The 22,061-nt window shown below is 41.6% G+C and overlaps 2 protein-coding genes across 14 annotated transcripts in view; one reads left to right on the plus strand and one right to left on the minus strand.

Moving 5' to 3' along the window:
* Positions 1-22,061, plus strand: part of LOC123798524 (uncharacterized) — a 135,263-nt gene that overhangs the window by 13,326 nt on the left and 99,876 nt on the right. For 2 of the 13 annotated variants that reach the window (XR_006781353.2, XR_015726033.1), the window contains exon 4: positions 64-319. The exons of 7 other annotated variants lie outside the window; for them this stretch is intronic. The gene's annotated coding sequence lies outside the window, so the exon portion shown is untranslated. Of the gene's footprint in view, positions 1-63; positions 320-721; positions 2,801-4,157; positions 4,423-10,951; positions 11,721-22,061 lie in introns of those variants that run through there. 4 more of the 13 variants (XR_006781354.2, XR_015726032.1, XR_015726041.1 and 1 more) reach the window with 4 other exon arrangements.
* On the minus strand, positions 2,956-20,309 carry POPDC3 (popeye domain cAMP effector 3). Its single transcript, XM_045806977.2, has 4 exons — positions 20,170-20,309; positions 5,504-6,245; positions 4,420-4,528; positions 2,956-3,412 (listed from the first exon to the last, which is right to left on the minus strand). Exons 2-4 carry the CDS (start codon positions 5,986-5,988, stop codon positions 3,131-3,133), a joined length of 876 nt encoding a protein of 291 aa, XP_045662933.1. The 5' UTR covers positions 5,989-6,245; positions 20,170-20,309; the 3' UTR covers positions 2,956-3,130.

Below are 22,061 nucleotides of genomic sequence, written 5' to 3' on the forward strand. Positions count from 1 at the left end.
ACAGATTATCTATATAGAGGTTAGTAGAGGGATTTTGATATTTTGTTGTTGTTATTGTTGAAGTGAGAACAGCTGGGTGCAAACCAAGGTGTGGGATAATCCCGTCTCTGTTCTGCTGAGGACAGCTCGTGCCAGCCCTACGCACAAGTGTGAAGATGGTGAGCATCCTCTCTGCACCTCCTCTTTCAACATCCCTTTAGCCTGTTCTGTTTGTACTCCTTCCTCTTCATCCTAAAAATGGTTAGATTTCTGGAAAAATTATATGTAAATTCTTTTGCTCCCTCTGCCAACATGATTTGAACCAAAAATCTACATCCCATTTCTGTGTGGTTTGTTCTCAGTTGACTCTCATGGTTAGAAAACTCTCTGATAATTTCACACGCCTGTGAAATTATTAGCTGGTACTGACCAAGGGTGTGGATTCTCCCTAGGGTGCTCTACTGGAATATTTGAAGGCCTTCAGTTGTCCCTAGCAGAGAGCTGCCACTGCGTCTGTCGTGTAATAGCTGCCCTTCATGGCCACGGGGGGCTGGGACACCACCCCTGCAACTATCCCTTTAGTTCGTGCTGAACTGGATGAGTTCAGTAGCTCGTCCAGACTATGATTCAGACCTCATCACACTGTCCCACTCACAGCACATGCTAATGTACAGAAAGGTAATGGACTTTCCATAACCCCAATACTTCTTCCCCCACCCTTCTTGCTGACTTTGCTTCCTAGGTCACTGAGAAAACAGAAGTAATTATGAGAGAACTTTCACAAGCTCCCAGTACCTCTCTCGTTTGCCAGCAACTGCGCTCCCAGGTACTCTCTGCCTGCCCTCCTTCCTAATGATTGACTGTCCATGTTCTGGTTTAAGGTCACTGGATCCCATCATCAGTCACCTGCCCAAAGTCATCCCTCCAGCAATTCACCCCTCTCTTCTGGATCATTCCCATCAGCATACAAATAGGCCCTTATTTCTCTTATCTTACGTACAACAATGAAAAACATTCTCTCTCTTGACCCCACTTCTGCTCAGGCTACTATTCAGTTCTATTTCCCTTCACATCAAAACTCCTTGAAAAGCTTACTTGTACTTGCTTTTCTAATTTCTTGCCTTTCATTTCCCCTCAACCTACTTTAGTCAAGTGTTTGTTCCCAATCACTCTACTAAAACTGCTCCTGTCATGTTCACTAGTGACCTCCATGCTGCTCAACCCCATGGTTTATTCTAGACTTCACAGCACCTGACCTGTCAGCCACATTTGAGACAGTTCATCACTCCCTTCTCCTTGAACACTTTCTTCACTTGGCTTCCAGGACATGCTTCGGGTTTTCTTCCTACCTCACTAAGCTGCTCCTTCCCTTGTCCTTTGCTGGCTCTTCCCCTGTTCTCTTAACAATGGAGTACTCCGAGGAAAGGTCCTCCCAGAATTTTTCTTCTGAATCTACTTACTGCCTTGGCCATCTCATCTAGTCTCATGGCTTTAAATATCATCCGTAGGTGACATACTCTCAAATCTTTATCTCTAGCCCAGACCTTCTTCTTGAACTCCAGACTCATCCAACTATTTCTTCTGCTTCAGTGTCTAGTAGGCATCTCACACTTAACCCTGATCTCCCCTTCCAAGTCTGCTCTTGTTCCGCTTCCTCCAGTCTATTCTCACTAGGCTGGCCAATGTGATTCTGTTGAGTTTATTGAAGAGGGTAGATCACAGCACACTTTCCTTTAAAACTGCCCAGTGGCTTCTGGTCACTCTCAGAGTAAAAGTCAAAGTCCTTACCGTGACTTATTAGGCCCCACCCAATCTGCCTCAAATTCGTTTTGCCTTCTCTCCCTAGCGCTCATTCTGTAGCAGCCATGCTGCCTTCTAGCTGTTCCTGCCCAAAAGCCTTCTCATTTGCTTTTCTCTCTGCTCCTCCAGATTGCTCATTCCCCAGATGTCTGCATGGATTGTTCCTTTGCTTCCTTCAGATCTCTGTTCAAACATTACCTTCTCATTCAGGCCTTCTTTGACCATCCTATTGAAATGACAATGCCCCATCCTACCCACCATCCCTAATTTACCTCTCTCCGTGGTGACACTCTTTCTAACTCCAGGTTTTTCTGTTTTATTTTGTTATCGGTCTCTCTCACCCCAGAATGTAAGTTCTGTGAGGGATGGCCTCTGTTACCTGATGAATCGCTGGTGCTCAGGTCAGCACCCGGAGCCATGGTAGGTGCTCAGTACATACTTGTTAAAGGCATGATGATTTCTCTTTCTACCAAAGAACATGGCCTGCACATGATCTCCAGAGAACCAGTTTTCTGATGATACGGATCAGATCGAGGATCCGTCTGTTAGCTCTTCTTTACAGTGTCGAAGGGACTCCCGTGTTAGTGTGGTGGGTAGCGCTTGGCTACGAGTCCCTTGCTGTCCAGTCACACCATTCACACTTTCGGCTAACCTGTGAGATTCAAATACTGTGCAACACTTGTACTATTCGTTCCCGGGTATTCTTTTTACTCCGTAATTAGTATGCATCTTTGTCTTCCACGAAATGCCTCTTTTTAAATGTTATTGGAAGATGGAGCTGATAAATTATTTGTTGCAATAAAATAGCCTTCAAGAGGGACATATCATCTCTTGCATTTATTCTTTCTAGTCATATTAAATAACTTCACATTTAAAATAAATAATCGCTGTCCACCACAATAATCCACCTTGCTTTCATCAGAGGTTGTGGCAAAAAGTGAATTCTGGAAACCCTGATGTGGACAGTCACAACCCACTCTCGTGCTGAGAATAATTTCTGGCTGCTTCTGGAGAAGCAGTGCCTAACTCAATAGGGCAAGGCATCAGATCTGAATAAATCTGAGGAAATAGTTGAGAACACAAAATTTCATTCTCCCAGTTCTGACACAGAAAGGGAGAAACTGCCCACAGTTATTCATTCTTCCCCTCCCCATTTATTCCAATAAGAAACACAGAGAAATTTGTAAACTTTATTCACAATGCAGAAGTTGAGATGAGTAAAACAGCTGGCAGTGGCATCTTGCCTCTGAGTTTAATTTATAAAAATATGAGTGAGCACAATTTTCTGTATTTCATTTGGGGAATGATGATGAGGGTCTTCTCTATAATTATAAAACTTCCAACTTTGATGTCATTTATCACAATACCGTCTGGAATTCCGGAAATGTTCTGTCAGGGGTGATTTGGGTATTTTTGGACTTGACATTTGATAGAAGTTGGGTAACCGAATATCGTAGTGGTATGTTTTTCCTGTATATACCCTGTCATTCAAGGCATAGAGTTTATCTGCAATGTCACTGCCAATTAAAACGGAAAACAGGCGGGAGATGTAACGATGCTGAGCGAAGAGCAAATATAATTTCTTTCTCCTCCAAGACACATATCGACAATCAGTTTCTGCTGTGAGGGTTACCTAAAAAAAATGTAAGGCCACATAAAAAACAGAGATTAGGAAGCAAGAAAAGTTCTGCCTCCTTGTTTTGTTTTGGGTTTTTTTTTTGCCCCAATTTTAAATAAATTTCACTTGCTGCTTTCGTAGGTTAAAAAAGCTCACTGACTCACAATATATTGTAAAAATGGAGAGAAACTACAAAATGTCTTGCTACATATACAATTTATAACATGAACAATCACAACATTGTGCCCATTTCCAATTTATCTCTTTTCAAAATCTGGGTATCTATATTTTGCCTTTTACTGAAGGGAGAGCTACTTGATACTAAAAAATAATAAAGTTGGCTAATGTTAGAGAAGTATTTCCAAGTCAGTCCCAAAGACTGCAGACATTTAACTCTAATTGTTTCTGCAGCACAAAATAGAATTTATTTACCTATTTTGCATATGTATATGAATTTGTATTTGCATACATGTATCACTTGTGTTCATCGTAGGAAAACAATATGCCATAACAGAATCCACTGAAGTGATTATCTTTCGAAATTATCAGACTCAGCAGCAGAGTAGTGACAGGAAGCTTAGCAATTTTTTTTTTTTTTGCTAGAAAACAACTAAAATCTATTAGCATCTTAAATTTTAAGAATCACTCATTTTGTCATAAGGGCAGACTTTTAAATTCTTGGTGTTTTTCTACACGGTGGCAGTGGCAGTGTTTAGTTTCTAGTCAAATCTCAATGATATTTTAATCTCCATATATGCAGCTAAGCAAAGGAAAATCTGAGAGCATCTATCATGGACTCCTTTCTGTCCCATACAAGGCCCCTGCTGCTGGACCTACAGAGCGACAGTAATCAGCAAGAGTCAGCCAGAGCTGGGAAGTCACGCATGCTGCAAAGTACATTCCAAAGTTAAATATAAATTATTGCTCTGTCATCTGCTGTTCCCTTTGTTTGCCTGTTTTTAAACAAACGTCCATCTGTTTGGAAGAGGCAGTGTTCATTCTGTGAGCTAGTTGTCCCTTACCTGAAAAATGCCTTCCTCTGTGGGTCTCAGTGAGTCCCATTCAGGAGAATCCAGGAACTGGAAGGGGAAAATGTAATGCAGAAATTCGCCATCAACTGTCACTCTGATCCTACCCAAACACAAAGAACATTATTTATGAGAGAAGGAGAAAGCAAGCCCATAATTGGAGGCAAGGGGAGGGAGCGGTATTTCAGATCTCTGGTGGCCTTCATGGCTTTTAAAATTCGGTAGGATAAAATATTAATTTCACACATTATAGTAATGACAAAATCTATAAGATTCATGTACTAATATTCCTCACACAGTTCGGACTCTGGAGTACTGGGTGGCATTCGTCAGATCATGCTTCGGGGTGTACACTGATGGCATGTGCCCCTCTGTGTGTATTTATTATACTTCAAGACAAAGTTTCAATGCCCTCAATCAGATTTTAAATTAAGTAGGAAAACACTGAAGAACATAAAGGAGTACCACTGTAAATACCTCTGTAGACTAAATATTTAAACTTTTTAAAGGCATGAATAATCACCTTATTGTTTCCTCCCCCAAACTTTTTGTTTTCAAAGTTTATATACATACAAATATACATATAAAAAATATATATGGTGCACCCCCTGCTTCTAGCAAGTGGGCAATTCTAGAATTTACTGAAGAAAATTGGTCATTATAAAACTTAAATGTTCTCTATTACTTAAAAAAATGCCCTATCAGAGTCTATTTAAAGTACTTTGCATGCCAACATAAGTATTCTATTAATTCATGCTGGCATCATGCTCTTCTTGACTCTCAGTGATTAGCTTGGAAACAAATAGCATATCCAGACAAACCCATTCGTACATTTGATTTCTAAGAAGAAATATTAAGGCTCTAGATTATATCCTGCTTCAAGTAAATAATAGCATGTACTCTAAATGCCTATGTCCATGACTCACGTACATGTCAAGGGGTTTCTCATGCCTCACGGTGCTAAAAACCGCCCAGGACTATGCTATCCTGAGATGGAAAACTGTAACAGAAAGAAACACCAGCTAGTAACTAGTTCAGAGGCACTAACTAATATAGAGCAAGCACCAGGAGTACAAACCTTCCCGAAACAAGCAGAGAGAGTTTATCAATGGAGGTTTTCCCCTGCATGGCGTAACAGTGTTCCTTTTCCAAAGTAACCACTTCAGAGCTCAGAGCAATTGTTCTGAAGACGGGCAGAGAGGTCCCCAGGGGCTGGAAAAGGGAGCTGTACAAGAGCTGGAATTCTCGGGAAAAAGTTATGCTGCGAACTTGATACGCAATGTGAACAAACTGCATGAAGCAGATGACAAACAGTACAAAATTCCAGGAATATATGTCGGCTGCACAGACATCTACCCAAGCCCAGACAGCAGAGCAGAGAAAACCCAACCCCAGCAAACTGAAGACGTACAGGAGCCCGAAGAATCCACTGCCGCCCATGAAACCTACTACAAATAAAATACTGGCAAGATGATAAATGGCTCCTTCGGCCTCTTGCTTCCAGGTGGTGCAGACTGGGTGTTCATCTATCAGGTTCTTCCATAGACTTGAATTTCTCTCCATGGCTGTCCTACTGTCTGGTTCACTTTTCAGCTGACATTAGATGATATTGAAGCAAGTAATTACTTAAGTCCTTTGCTTTTCCATCATCAGAGTTTCGCTACATCTTTATAAAACCAGAGACAGCCTGGACGCTGGAGTTGTACTGACTCAGGGTTTCGTGTGTATGGATCTTGGAAAAACTAAAAATCCCATGCTAGCTTCTTTAAGTTCATCTGGGCTCCTGATTCAGATCTAGTCCACAAATAATTTGTGGTTTCCTGGACAAGAAAAAAAAAGAAGGATCTAATTAAACAAGGAAAATGGAGAGGTATATTTAAATGAATCACCAGCATTACTATTCAAGTTGCTATCCTATTTTCTATGAAGTTAGAATATTTTAAGTACAAATGCTGTTAAGTTTCTAGGATAGAAAAATGTATATTTTTAGGGTTATACTTAATAATAATAATAAATTATTTACTGAAATTTTAGTATTTGTTAGAATTAGCTAACTACATATCTTTCTAGAAAGCTAGGTGCTATAATCAAATTGTCTTCATAATAATAGCTCGGTGCCTCAGAATCTCTTGGGACAGGGACTAAAAATGCAGACTCGTAGGCTGTGTGCAGGCATACTGAGGCAGAATCTCTGAGGGTGGGGCCTATGTGTTCGTATCTTGACAATCCCCCCAACATGGTTCTGAGGCATCAATCTGTGGCCTTTCATGGCCCACGCTCTGAGAGATACTGTTTGACAATGTTATACACTCTTTACAGATGAAGCATTCGAGGCTTAGAGAGGCCAAGTAATTTATCCCAGGTCGTACAGCGGTCGGGGTAGAGCAGAACTTCTGTACGTAAGCCTGTACATTGGATCCAATCATGTGACCTCTCATGAAAGAGATTTTAAATTAGGCACTGTAAGGAGCCCTCACAAAACAATAAACATGAGAAACACATAATTAGGAGATTTAATAGCACAGAGTAGACTATGAGTATGTTTCGTGAATTAGATCAAAATTGTTTGAGAAATACAAATTCAGATCTACCTTATTGTATTAGAGGCTATGCAAGTTAAAGTCTGCACCGTGTAACTAAATAAATAGTATTAAACTTCCTGCTACTTACACATTTATTTACCAGATGGTCAAAAAATGTTACCAACTTGTTCCTCTGCACATATATTCTCTACCCTTTGAGCCATATGGTAAAAATGCTAATGTGTGATCTGAGTCAGGAGAGATTTAACCAGGATGATAGAGCTGTGGGATATGTATCATTTATCCCCAGGTTTCTTAACAATAAATAGTTTCAATGTGAAGCATTCCTTAGATTGGATTTTTAAACCATAACAACATTCAGAAGCCTTGAACTTAAGTGCTATATTTAGTGTTTTTATTTTTGAGACAGATCATTTCCAGAACACCTGTTAATAAAATATCGGATATCACAGATCTTGTCTCATAGGAAAAAAAAATACACACAGAGAGGTGAAAACGACTTAGCTGAAGTAAAAACGGGAACAGTATCATCACCAACGAACTAGAAATGGAAAGAAAAGAGCCACGGTTGTTGGGAGTCCCTGGTTCTTCGTCCTGGATAGTGATTCTTTTCCAGCAAGTCATGACTTTGAGAGCATCACCAGGTGAATCATTAAAAAACGAAAAAATATATAACACAGACCTATAACATATCTTGCTATTTGTACTTAAGCTACTTTCAAATGCATTTTAAACATCCCGTGCCCCCTAATTTCTGCCTCCCCCCATCACTCTGTGACATGATGCGATTCGGGGCAGACCAGCACCCTGAACATGTTTACTCCCTCTTCTTTAAACACAACACAAAATGATATCCTACTGGATATTCACAACAAACAAACAAAAAATGTTTTTAAATACAATGAGTAGTGAGAACTGCAGAATACCAGACTGCAAATGTCAGTCTCCCTGCTGTTTCACTTTTAAAACGAGGATATTTTAAATTAATCAGTTCCTCCGGATACCTAACATAGCCACTGAAGCCAATATTAAAAAGCACTGCTGGCAGAGCTCTGAACTTTGGTTTGAACTTCCTTAAAAATTTATACTCCTCAACAAAATGTTAACATGATGCTAACGATGCGGAAGGGAGCTTCTGGGAATCTTGTCCCCTGATGATCCAGACTTGGGGGATAGACTGGGCCACGTGCAGTCCAGGAGGGTGACCCATTATGATCATCAGGAACTGTGCTTCCGGCCCTTTCCAGCGGCTTCTGTTTCAAGAAGCTGCTACCAAATCATCTTCCTATCCTTGATACTGTATCACTCAACACAGCGACACAGAGTGCTGACTTGCCCTGATTAAATTACTCCGCACCCAGCCCTTCTCCACTTGGTGTGTTTCTATTCAGTCACCAAAACAGATGTATTTTATTAGAAGAGAAAGAACTGACAGGGGCAGGTGACGGGCATGAGTGTTCCTCTGCTATGTGCCAGCAGCACTCGATGACTGAACGTGATTCATCAACCAGCTGCCTGCTTGAAAGGCCTGTAGGCCTTAAGTCATGTTTTTGGGTAAATAAATGTTGAAATGCCAAAGTGGCACGATGGATTTCTGCGGCGATAAAGCCCATCTTCCCCGCAAGACAAATTAGCACACGGAGATACAAACGATGGAGACAAACGATGGAGACAAAATTAAGTGCAAATAAACACAATGATTCCCAGCTCCCCGCTTTTTACTCCTTAGGCTGTAAGACCCTGAGTTATAGAGGAATAAGAACATTTAAAAGAAGGTGCAAGGATGCTCGATGAAATATGACGGAGCCTTGGGACCAACCGATTCAGACTAGCTCAGAAATTGCGTGTATCTGTTCACAACTTGTACATTTATGATCTCATTGTATCACACTTGTTGCCAGGAGGGAGGCAGAATCTAAATCATCATGCCCTGCTTACCAATGAGAAAAGCAGGGCACGAGATCAGCTAAGTAACTGGCCTGAGGTAAGAAAGGCAGAAGTCCCAAGTAGGCGTCCCTGTCCGCTCAGCGCCATGTCCTCGCCACCAGGCAGGGCCACCTTTCAAGGCTGTGAATCAGATATGAATGTGTTGGGAGACAGTGGGATATTGTCAGCACTGGTTTGCCAGGAAAATAGTAATCCTAACACTGAATATTTAAGACCTGCCATATCCACGTGTACCGCTCCATCCATAATGCTCACCGTCGAGCCAGGGAAATAGACCTAGAAGGCCACTCGTGAAATAATTTGCTATATTATTATTCAACACTGGCTGACTTGCCCTCCTAGCTTCTGAAACTCTTAAGGGGCAAAGACAAATGTTTTGTATTTCTGGCACTCAGTGAACACTGAGTGAATACACTGGTATCCAGGAGCAAGCACTCTGCCTTCTCCATGCCTACTCTCTACCCGATTTAATGGATGTTCTAACATCGTCTTCACCCAGGGGAAAAGAAGTAGGCAATATCCCAATATCCAAGGCAGTTTGGTAAAAAAATCACTAAGGAGGTGGGACACTACTTATTTAAATGTCTGGCACAGCTCCAAATTCATAGGGGAATCCTTTTGTCTTCATAGAAATTGAGTTCCTTAAGAGCAGTTGAATTTTCATCTGATTAAAAAACAACAACTCTCGTAGCTTGTGATATTGCGTTAGTTTTGGTTGCTAGGCAACCCAGAAGATAAAAATTCCATCAATATTCTACTCATTAATTGGAATAGGTCCTAACTTTGGTTTGTGTTCCATATGCAAAATAATCATTTACTTAGAGTTGGGCTGCTCTACTTATCCTCAAGGAGGTACACTTTACTCAGGACCTACGTGCCAGACGTATTTAAAATTATCTCACTTAATCTTAACAACCCCATAGGACAGGTACTATATCTCCATCTTACAGATGAGAAAATTGAAACCCAGAGAAGGTAAGTAAATTGTTCAAGGTCACATTGTGAATATTGGGACTAACATTCCACCCAGTTCTGCCTGATTCTGAAGCTCACAGACTAAACCGCGTTTATTATCCTGCTTCCACGGTATCAGTATTTAGAAAATGTAGGCATTCGTTTCCTCCTTGCTACTTCGATGAACTCAGGCATGTTTACTCATCAGTAAAGCAGAGGTAATATCACCTACTGTGTCCATGCTAAAGGGTGCTAGAAGACTCAAACGAGAAGATCTAAATTAAAACTTCTTGGCAAATTTAAAAATAATATAGAGAAGGCATTGCTGTACTTGTTGCTTGTATTTTACAGAGCTGAGCCTTTTGGAAAATTTAGTTGTTTTTTTTTTAAAGATTTTATTTATTTATTCGACAGAGATAGAGACAGCCAGTGAGAGAGGGAACACAAGCAGGGGGAGTGGGAGAGGAAGAAGCAGGCTCACAGCGGAGGAGCCTGATGTGGGGCTCAATCCCATAACTCCGGGATCACGCCCTGAGCCGAAGGCAGACGCCTAACCGCTGTGCCACCCAGGCGCCCCGAAGAATTTAGTTTTTAAAAAGCATTCTTTCACCCAGAGGATTACAATTGAATACAGAAATACAAATGTTACTTTTGGTGGCTACCCAACTTTAAATTTTAAATTCTAAATTTACTCATTCCTGCAGGGGTGATCTCTGTTATTCTTCCCTGTGTCCTGACCTCCTACGGCTGGTAGGGGTACTCCCATAACCAACCCACCCTTGAGTCTTTCTTTACTTCCCAATGGCCAAGAAGCCAGTCTCTGGAGGACAACGATGCTCTTCTGCTTCAGATTAGTGTTTAGTGCTTCCCAGCAGGTATCCTCAAATCACTGATGTGTCACCCGGGTAGCTTGTTAGACTGTCCCTTCCCCGGCACCACCCCAGAATTACTGCCAGGAAGGGACCCAGGAAGATGCCCTTCTAATAAGCTCCCAGTTGATTCTTACGCACACACTAACATTTGAGGGCCATTGTTTTATGTTGTTCCTGCATGATTTCTGAATTATCCTTGTTTGTTTGCAGGACCTCAGCTTTGTTCATTCCTGGCTGACCACTGGCTGTCCTGCTATGCTGATGACTCTTGTGCTTCTGAGCCCTCACTGTCTGCCCGGGGCAGTAGTGCTGGTGGCAGCGCTCCATTCTGTGTCCAGTCGGTTCAGTTCACACTGTTACTTAAAAGAAAGGTTCTAGTCTTACCTGTGCCCCTAAATAGCTGTGTGATTTTAATCTTACTAGACCTGTTTCCTCATTGGTAAAACGGAAGTGTTGGACAAAATGATGTGAGGTCCCTTTTGGCTCTAAAGTAACATGACTCTATGTGATAAGGAATGGAAGATTTTTCCTAGCATGGGTTAGAATAGAGAGCTGAGTAGCAGAACGGAATTTAGACTGCCGATCTTAGCACCAGCTTTATGACCGGGGCCCCACTCTAGAGACGACTTATTTTATTCCTTACAGACTGTGGTGGGCTCAGGCATTGGCATTTTCTGAAGTGTAACCAGGGCTAAGAACTATTAGGTGGTGAGGTTGAGAGACACCAGAACAGTCTGTAGGGTAAAGGTCTAATTTTAATTCTTATTTTGAAGGAGCTGGAAAGGCACATTTTTGCCTTGTATGTTCTCTCATTCCCATGCTTTGCTCAGGTGGGGGGGCATTTTCCTTCCAAGAGGGCTCAAGGCTTGTGGAGATTTTGCAGCAGCCTTTCCTTAACAGGGTGGCCTGAAGTGCACCTTCTAGCTCTGAATTTTTACCTCTATTATCTGTCAACATGGCTTCCATCACATGTTATGTTATATTGACCATTATATATATATATATATATATATATATATAGTCATTGGTCATGTATATTTGGTCATATAAATGTCAGCTCTGTTGGTTATGGAAACATATATGGAATTCCCCTCTGTCTAGAACACAGCGAGGCTTCAATAAATGTTCAGTGACTGATGAGGATAACAATGCCCAGGTAAAAGCAGCGTTCAGAATAGTTTTGGAACAAGTAAGAAGCGCAAGTGAGATCTGACCAACACCTGAGTCGATGATTTAGATGTTGGACTAGGAAGAAAGGAAAGCATATTTTATACTCTGAGGAAGAAGTGAAAGGAAGAAGTGACTCTGAGACAGAGGAACAAAGAAGGTTGAAGACCCTTGGAACTTTAAGACAGCCCAAAGTTTGGAAAGAAATCAGAAGAAAGCGGAACACAGTTTTATCCTCAATTAATCTAATACTCTTGGTCTAGCAACAGAGTTCACAGCAGAAGATAAGGGGCAGGACAGAGGTATCTTTAATAGTTACTATTACACAGGACAATACTGAAGAAGGACTGGGGTTGGCAAGATTAGCTAGAAAGTGAGCGCAGAGAGAATGAGAGTTGAAATTAAATGCCCATGATCCGAGGCCTTTGACAGAACTCTAGAGTTGTGCTGTCCAATATGGTAGCCATCAGCCACATGTGGTTGGTCTGAATTGAGATGTGTTATACACATGGATTTCAAAGACTTAGCACAAAGATAAAGAACATGTCATTAATAACTCTTATGTTCACTATACGTTGAAATGATAATGTTTTAGAAATACTGGGTTAAATAAAACATTAATTTTGCCCATTTCTTATTTTTTAATGTCGCTACTAGAAAATTTAAAATTATGTATGTGGCTTGCATTATATTTCTCTTGGACAGTGCTGGTCTAGAGCCTCTCAAGTAACAGTGAAGAAATGAAAAAGACTTGGCATGACACTGTGCAAATAGTACATATGTATAATGTATAAGTGTATAAATATGGAAGAATTATCTAAGATTAAGAACAGAGTTGATATAAATGTAAATCATATTGGCTACAATATTCTTATGCTACAATCATCAGATCTTATCCATGGCATAGATGTTGCCATCTGGCTTCTGCCTAGATAGGTGGCCAGCCCCACGATAGCTCTTGGCCTTTTTATCCTACCAAGGAAGTCACTACTTTTTCCTTTTTCCTTAGGAAAATTACACTTTCCCAAGCAATTATATCACATTGTTTCATTTTCTCATTTCATCTTATGATGATACCTCATGGAATACATTGGAAATCCCAGATAGATACTCTCATAAATTTTGTAATGGAGATTGAATTGTGGCCTTTTGGATTCCGGAGGGTCCATACCAGCCTTTGTTTTCATATAACATATGAGTTTCTTCATGCACCACTAGGCTTCTGGGCTGGAATATGACTTTGACCTTCCAAACCAATGAGAGCTTGGCTTCTCTTGAGACTTGAGAAAATTAGAGAAAATGCCTACAGCTTGTGCTGGACTTCTCTGATTCTCATGGCTTCGCTAAAGTCCATGTGATTACTTGCAGCTGTGTCTGATTTCTCACTTTATCACATAGAGTTATAAGATGGCCCCCAAGATTCCTGTCTCATTGGTGCACACATGCTAGAATCCTCTCTCCTTGAGTGTGGCAGACCTGTGAATGGGATGGGACAGACGCTTCCTCGATTAGGTAACATTACATGGCAAATGGTGCTGGAATGATCACCTGCAATTATTAAGTTATATAAGATTGTCGGACTAGAAAGGGATTGAAAATTAGAGAGTCATGTTCCTACTGGCCTGGAAGAAAGCAAACACCATGTTGTGAACTGCTTATGGGGCCACAAGCCAAGGAATGGCCAGTAGTCTCTGTGAGCTGAAAGAAGTCCCCAACTAACAGTTACCAAGATAATGGGAATGTCAGTCCTATGACCACAAGGAGCTGAATTCTGCCAACCACCTGAAAATCTTGGAAGAAGACCTTGGACTCCAAATGAAGAGTGCAGTGTGGCCGACACCTGGATGGCAGGCCTTCAATGCCCAAGGCAGAGGATCCAGTTCAGCTGTGCCTGGACTCCTGATCCACAAAAACTATGCAATAATGGATTTGTGGTGTTTTCAGCCACTAGTTTGTGGTACTCAGTTACAAAGCACTAGGAAACTAATATGGACACACAATTATGAGTACTTACTATACACAAGACTTTTTTCATCAATCTAATAATCTACATTTTATGATTGAGTTGGAAAACAGATCTATGGAGCAGAAGACACTCAATCTTTGCTGGATTTAAATCAGGAAAGTCAGGTAAGAACAGTAATACTTTTGAAGAATAGTGTCTGCAAAACAAGACACTCAGAGAGGCCCTGGGAATTACATGTAATTCACTATGGCTCCCAGCAACACATTATAGGTTCTCCTTCAGTGGAGTCAGACAGCCCCAACAATTGTTAAGAATTTGGACACATGGGGGGCGCCTGGGTAGCGCAGTCGTTAAAGCGTCTGCCTTCGGCTCAGGGCGTGATCCTGGGGTACCGGGATCGAGTCCCACATCAGGCTCCTCTGCTATGAGCCTGCTTCTTCCTCTCCCACTCCCCCTGCTTGTGTTCCCTCTCTCGCTGGCTGTCTCTCTCTGTCAAATAAATAAATAAAATCTTTAAAAAAAAAAAAAAAAAAAAAGAATTTGGACACATGGGCAATTTCCAGAATAATTAGGTCATTCATATACAATCTCCAAACTTCCTGGAATACCAAGTTTCCCTGGGTGACTTCCAGCTTAGTCAGTTCTTTGTAAAATTGAGCCATATGTATAGGGCAAATACTTGATGTCTCAGACACATCTAGAGATTAATACTCAAAAGACACTACAGAAACTCAAATAGCTCTGTAATTCTTCTAATTGTGTGACTCCACCAAGTTCAGATGAGTTGAGCAATGGGAAATTAATGCGATATCTAGTTGTCATCTCCTTGAACCTCATTTACTACGGTTACTACCACCACCACCACCACCACTACCAGCATCTAACATTTACCGAGCACTTACTATGAGCCAGGCACATTTCTAAGAATCTTAAAATATTATGTCATTTAATCCTCACAATACATAGTTCTATTGTCCCTATTTTACAGATGAGAAAACTGAGGTATAGGGAAGTTAAGTAGGTTGCCTAAGGATACACAAATGAGAGAGCCCAGAATCACTCCCAGGCAGACAGATGCAAATAATGACATTTCTGCTTCATGTACAGTTTGAATCTAAATATCTGGACTTAGTGGAACAAATCAACAACATTCTTGTTTTCTCCCTTCAGTTCTAGATTCAGTGAATTTAAATGTCTTCTTAAGAAATTACAATTTTTTGAGCAACACAGGGATAGGAAGGTAAGTCCCATGTTGAATCACTCAGTGTCCTATAATTCTTAATTTGCTGAAACTGCAGTAAACCTCTCCTTCTCAAGAATGTCATTTGATTGCTTTTAATAAACAATCCCAAGCTCTGCTTCAGGTTCCTTAACCTGGAAATGGTTAAAGGCACAAGCAGGCCATTCACTTTCGAGCAGCTGCTATCATGTCATGCAGTAAGTTCACCGGAGATTCATGATGAAAAATGCAAGACAAGCTGGAGATCCATGGTTCCATTAAATGGTCTTCTCTTGATATGAATCAAAGGTAGACAACTTCACTTCCTTTTCCTCCAAGTGACCTATATGCAGCAAATGAACTCACTGTTCTATGTTTATTTAGCTCAGGTCCTCATGTTTCTTCCTGACAAACATGCCTAACAAGCTCATGTGATCTCGCTAACTAGCTAGAGTCTTTCTTTTTCATTTTTCCTGGCTAAATAACAGATGGACCACACACCAGGGTCAGCGATGTTTGAAACCACTAAACCAGCCACACTAGTACTAAAAGGAGCATTTCTGCCGGGTACTGGGATTTCTTTTCAAGGTGTTTGCGTAGAGATAGGAGCTTTCTCTTTGATTGTGGGAGACTGTTTACTGTTTGGTTCTCAGTCCACATGCTCTATAATCTTTCCATTTCTTCTATTTCTTGCGGCCTTGTTTTTATTGACTTTGTAAAACTTGAAGTTACTCCAACCACAGATGTTCCTCTTATTTTTGCAGCACTACCAGTGGATAAGCAATGAAGATTATTCCCTTATTTCTGCTGCTCAGGAAATATACGTGTTCTCTTGATTCTTTTGAAATGTTTGATTATTTCAAGTTTCTCTTCAATATTGAAGCTTTCCTTTTGCATGCACTATTTGGCTTTTTTTTTTTTTTTTAAGATTTTATTTATTGGGGCGTCTGGGTGGCGCAGTCGTTAAGCGTCTGCCTTCGGCTCAGGGCGTGATCCCGGCGTTCTGGGATCGAGCCCCACATCAGGCTCTTCCGCTATCTCTTATTTATTTATTTGACAGAGATAGCCAGCGAGAGAGGGAACACAAGCAGGGGGAGTGGGAGAGGAAGAAGCAGGCTCCCAGTGGAGCAGGGAGCCTGATGCAGGGCTCGATCCCAGGACCCTGTGATCAGGCACTGAGCTTTGCAAAGGCAGACGCTTAACGACTGAGCCACCCAGGCGCCCCTATTTGACATTTTGAATCAAGATGCTTAGACATTCTTGGGATGGTGAAGGGGTGTGTTTTTGTACAGAAAAATTCACCATTGCAAAGGAATAGCAGAACACAATATTGCAGGATAACCTGTGTTGAACCAAGGTAGCTGGTAGATGTATCAGGTGTATGTGTACTTGTGTTTTGTGTGTTCCTACATGGCTTAAGTCATCTGGATGTACTTTAATGTGTTCACCTGGTGTTCTGGCCGAGTAAATGATGCATGAGCAAGCAAAAAATTTGTGTTATGCTCAAATTGTTCCCTAAGATTTCCAATGCATTGACATGATGCTTATTCTCAAAACAAACATTATAACATAATTGTGTCATCAACTTTCAAATGGCCAGGAAAATATTTTTAATTAATATGCAATAATTCAGTAAATCCCTGCCCTCCTGGAACTTGCATTTTAGTGAAATTCAAATGTTCATATAATTTAAGCTTACTTTCAAATTTTGAGATCTATTTTAAATAGCTAAAAATATCTCTTATATGCAAATAAACCCAAGCTACTTAAAACTCATTCAAAGTCAGTTATTGCATACTAAATTTTTAAATAAATACTACATTTTAAGAGACAGTCTAAAGTCTTATAAATCAAAATGCAAACAAGCTTGTTTTCTAGAATGTCCATCAAAGATTGAAAACAAACAAATAGACAAACCCTAGAATATTATTTGTGTCCCCAGAGTAGCATGTTACATATTAATACATATGTATTAATTAATACGTGATCTATATCCTTCTATTTGTATAAATGAAAAGAAAGACATGGAACCATCTACACTTAATGTTGAAGATGATGATTTCTGGATAGTGGGATACTTTGCTTTTGTCTTTGTATATATCTGTATTGTTTGCATTCTTTATAACAATTTTATAAAATAATACGGTGATTTTATATTAATGTGAAAAATTTTAAATACAAAAATTTCTAAGAATCAAAATCCATGAGCCCAATGACCATAATTAACAAACATCATTGTCATTTTAAGTCTTTTTTATAATAAAAAAAATTCCACAAAAATTGAAGATCACCAGAAACTGTTCTCAAGTACCATTCCCCACCCACTCACTCCTTATATATAATTGTGTTTATCCTTCCAGGCCATATAGAATGATTTTAAAATTGCAATTTAAAATGCAGTGCAAGATTAGAAATGTATTTTATGTGTTTTTTCCAGGTCCAGGCTTTTCTGATGAATAAACATATACAAAGATAGAGAAAATACTAGATAATAAATCTCCATATACCTATTATCCAGATTCAACAATTTATCAAGATTTTGCTACATAGAGTTTTTGAATTTAAAAGCAAAAACTGTAACTACTGCTCATCGTCTAGTTTGTTCAGTCACTAGACAAACACCTACTAAGGGAGACTGGGAAAACTACAATTAGTTGGGCTCCTACCATGTGCCAGGCACCAGGTCTTCCTTTTACGGACTCTAGGAGTCACAGCACCTCTGCAATGTCAGTAGTTTTATCACCACTGTTTGGAGTGAAAAATGAGGCTCAGAGCAATGAAGATTCGTGCCTAGGCTCAGCCAGTTGATTGTCTTTCTAGAACCAATTTCATACTGTGTGTAAGAGTCACCAGAGGTTACTATTCTGTTGAAGAATATAAATGAAGAACAACAAAATGAGAAGGTCCCACTCTGGGTCGTTGTGAATCAGTCCCTATATTCTTTGGATTGGAGGGCGATCCAGTATTGTTATAGGGACTTCAAGTCAGCAACTTTCGGTTAGTTATTTAATTTTTTAAAATGCCTGTTATGAGATGCCTGGGTGGCTCCGTTGGTAAAGCAACTGCCTTCGGTTCAGGGCCCTGGGATCGAGTCCCACATCAGGCTCCTTGCTCAGGGGAGATCCTGCTTCTCTCTCTGCCTGCAGCTCCCCCTGCTTGTGCGCTCTCTCTCCCTCTGACAAATAAATAAATAAAACCTTAAAAAAATAAAAATGCCTGTTCAAAGTTTAAGACATTTCCTGTAACTACTTGGATAGGAAACATTTTCCCTTTTCCTCCAAAAAAAAAAAAATGTAATTAATGATTCAATATACTCCTGTCAGTTCTTACTCTCTATAGCTCCTAATCCCAGTTGACCAACAACCATAATTACAAAAAACAATTTTAACTGTAATTTGCAGACTTGCAGATCGATCTATCATGGATATTTTCCAAAGCAGTTTTGAAACTTCTTGGCTGCCATGTTGCTTATGTGTTGTTAGACTCATACACTACAAGAAACACCTTGTAACCATTCTTGATCTTGACTATTTCAAAATAAGCAGACGTGAATGCTCCAGTGTGTCAATGCTCTTAGTCAGTCTTGTGGTGAAGGAGTTTGGTATTCCAGGACATATTTTGATTTAATAAGCATAGAATGTCACCATTTAGAAGCACAGGATGCACAATGATTCAGCTCTTTTGAGACACTGTTGAGATAAAAGAAACTCGACTATCCAGTGTCTTCCAGTTTATAGGTATACAATTTTAGGACAGAAAATGTCTTACTCTACATTTCAGTTTGTCTTTGTATCCTAAACTCTCCAGTCTTCAGGGAAGGAAAATAGCCTTAAAATCATCTGGGATCAGCTAGAGCTCTTCATTCTGCAAATGTGGAAGGAGATCCAATTTTTGTTTTATTTATATTTTGTTTCATGTAGTTCTTGTTTGGTTTTCTTTTGCCGCACAGAACAATGCCAAGTTACTGTACTGTCACACAAGGGATATGACCATGCATCAGTCCCTGATATTAAAAAAAAACAGAAAACAGCCACCACCAAACCTTAGTATGAACAGAAACCAATAATTTTTTAAGGCTGCCATAAAATGCAATTGCAAGCTTGCAAATTCAAAATACCTAACGACAAGAGTTAGAAAAAAAAGCCGGGAAGGAAGATTGTCCCATTCTAGGTGTTTACTAAATCAAGTAAAATTATGTTCAAAAGTGGGCTTCTAATTCTACTTTTCCATTTATTATTCACATGTAGAACTTTTTCATGTTTTGCAAATGTCTCCTGGCTAAAACATTTTTTTATATAGCCCTATTACTGTATTTTGATCCTGTGCCTTTAATCTTTTCCTAAAATACAGACCCTCAAAATGTATTATACCTCTGTAACTGACCTTGGTGATGAGGTAACTTACTGGTTTTCTTTCCTTCCTTCCTTCCTTCCTTCCTTCCTTCCTTCCTTCCTTCCTTCCTTCCTTTTTTTTTTTTTTTTCAAGGTGGATCCCCAAATAGAGAAAACAGGTCAGCGTGACCTTTGATGAGACAGCTTTCTCCTGTTCCCAACTCAGTGTGAAAACACTGACCCTAATCAGGCCCTTAGCAGACAGGGAAAGGAACTCCTACCGCTGCACTTCCCCATGAAACCTAAGACTGTCAGGGCCCCTTGGACCAGCTTTGCTCTCTCGAAAATCTGGCCTCTTTCTTTGGGCTCCAAGGTGCCTGGGCAAGAGTGGGGCTAACAGAAGATCTGGGGGAAAGATTCGCCTCTAGTGCAGAGTTCCCAGGGGCCGGTGCGCGCGGAGCCTTTAGCCCCGGACCAGCAGCCCGCGGAGCTGCGAGCGGCGCCACCCGGACTCCGGGGCTCGAATTGGCCCGAGCGGGGCGGGAGCGGAGCGGCGGCGCGGGCAGCGCGGAACACAGGGCGGCGAAGGCGCTCCCGGGGGGTCGGCGGCCTCGCAGCCCCCACCCTGGGGCGGGGCCGGGGTAGAAACCGCGCCGGCAAAGTTGAACCAAAGCGCGCGAGGTGCGAGGGTGCGGACAGCTCCCGGAGGGCGGCAGCCGAGGCACCACGGGGCTCCCGTCCTTACCTTTCTTTCCCCGACCCTGCGCAGAGCTCCGGCCTTGGGCCCGCAGAAGTTTCCCAGCCGAGCGCGCTGGGCCGAGCGCGCCGGCACCGAAGCCCAGGGCGTCCGGGCTCGCGCACTCCTCGCCGCCCACCCGGCCGGCGTCGGCCCCGCGCCGGGACGCGCAGTGACCGCAGCCTACTTCGGAGCTCGCGCGGCGGCGCGGGCGGGGGCCGGGCACGGGCGCGCGCCCCGGGGCGCAGCGGGGAGAGCGGGGAGGGCGGTGGCGGCTGCGGCCTCGCAGGGGCCTGGGTCGCCCCCGCCTCCCGGGAGCAGGCGGCGCGGCCACCGGAGTGTAGGACTGCTGATAAACCTAGCGGCCCCTGCGGACCAAAGTTTGCCAAGAAGGGCTTCCCCGAAGTCAACACTGATGAGGGTTAGAAAACAAGCCTGGTATTCGCAGTTCCAGGAGAGCGATGGAACGGACTACTGAAATGAAAAGCAACTGTATGTGTGCCCTCTCATTCCCGCACCTCGCCCCCCACCAAACACGTTATAAACAAAATGAGATAAATGACCAGAGTGGGGGATGAGAATATTTGGATGCATGGGACAGAGGAAGGTCAAATCAATGGACAGCTCAAAAAAACCCCACAAATGGGTGAAGAGCAGAGACGACCATAGACGGAAAAAATTAAAAATACAAATGATAGAAAGTGTTCAAATCAGTACTAAGCCAAATGCATGCAATTTCAGGCAACACTCAAATGCATTTTTCCTCCTATGAAATTAGTGAAGGTTTGTTTTGTTTTGGTGATCAAACCATAGGGTAGTCAGTGAGGGGCCCGTGAAGCACTTAACTCAAGGATTCGTCTCCCTTCCCTTAGCACGCTCACGTTTACTTCATGTAACCACGTTGATGACAGTGATTCCAGAAGCAAACATTTATTGAATAATCAATGTCTCTCCAGAATAATTGCAAAAGTAATTAATATAAACTGTAAAATTAACCTCCTTTAATTGTGCTGAAACTGAGGGTCAAAGAAATACCCATATTCTTACACACTGTACTTAGCTAGAAAATACCCCACTGCTCGGCCTTTGCTCTTACTCTTCGTTCCAGAGATTTACTCAGAAATGTTAGAAATAAAGTTTGACCTGGATCTAGTCCATGGTATGTATATATCTACATTTGAAATATGGCCAGGGAAGTGTGAAGGTCACAAGCTTTGATACCAGACGTGCTCTAGGTTTAGATTTCACTTCTTAGTCACTGCTGCACATCGCAATGTTTTAAGGATTATATTTATGGTTATTTTTAATTTAAAAACTCAGAAGCAGCAAAGATAACCTTGTATGACAGACTCTAAGGTAGCTCCGTGATTCCCAGCACCTGCTGGTGTTGACGTCTTTGTGGGATCCCCTCCCTTTGAGTGCAGTTGGGACCTGTGACTTGCTTATGAACAATAAGTATAGCACAGGGGATGGATGTCACTCCTGGGATGACACTACATTACAAAAGACTCTGTCTTGCTGGCAGACTTTCTCAGGAGACTGTTGTCTCTGGCTTGATGAAAGAAGTGGCCATGTTGGGAAGTCCGTGTGGCAGGAACTGCCAGTGGCCTCTGGGAGCTGAAAGCAGCCTCCAGCCAACAGCCAGCAAGGAGCCAGGTCCCTCTGTTCCACAAACACAAGGAAATGAATTCTGTCCATCATTGAAGGAAACTTGGAAACAGATTCTTCCCCAGTCAAGCCTCCAGATGTGAATGCGGACCAGAGGACACCTTAATTGTGGCTCTGTGAAACCCTAAGCCGAGGACCCAGTTAAGTCGTGCCTGGACTCCTGACCCACCAAAATTATGAGTTAGTAAATGTGTGTTATTTTAAGCCATTAAGTTTGTTGTAACTAATACAGG

Source organism: Ursus americanus, chromosome 11 (assembly GCF_024610735.1).
Source record: "Ursus americanus isolate L20-20 chromosome 11, mUrsAme1.1.p, whole genome shotgun sequence".
In the NCBI taxonomy this organism is placed as follows: domain Eukaryota; kingdom Metazoa; phylum Chordata; class Mammalia; order Carnivora; family Ursidae; genus Ursus; species Ursus americanus.

What these genes read in the sequence shown, in the direction of transcription:
- POPDC3 (XM_045806977.2), bottom strand. Translation starts at nt 5,988, where the DNA reads ATGGAGAGAAATTCAAGTCTATGGAAGAACCTGATAGATGAACACCCA. An exon ending in TCTCTGCTTGTTTCGGGAAG is followed by an intron (nt 4,529 to 5,503) that starts GTTTGTACTCCT and finishes GTGTTTGGGTAG; the next exon opens with GATCAGAGTGACAGTTGATG. An exon ending in CAGAGGAAGGCATTTTTCAG is followed by an intron (nt 3,413 to 4,419) that starts GTAAGGGACAAC and finishes CATTTTTTTTAG; the next exon opens with GTAACCCTCACAGCAGAAAC.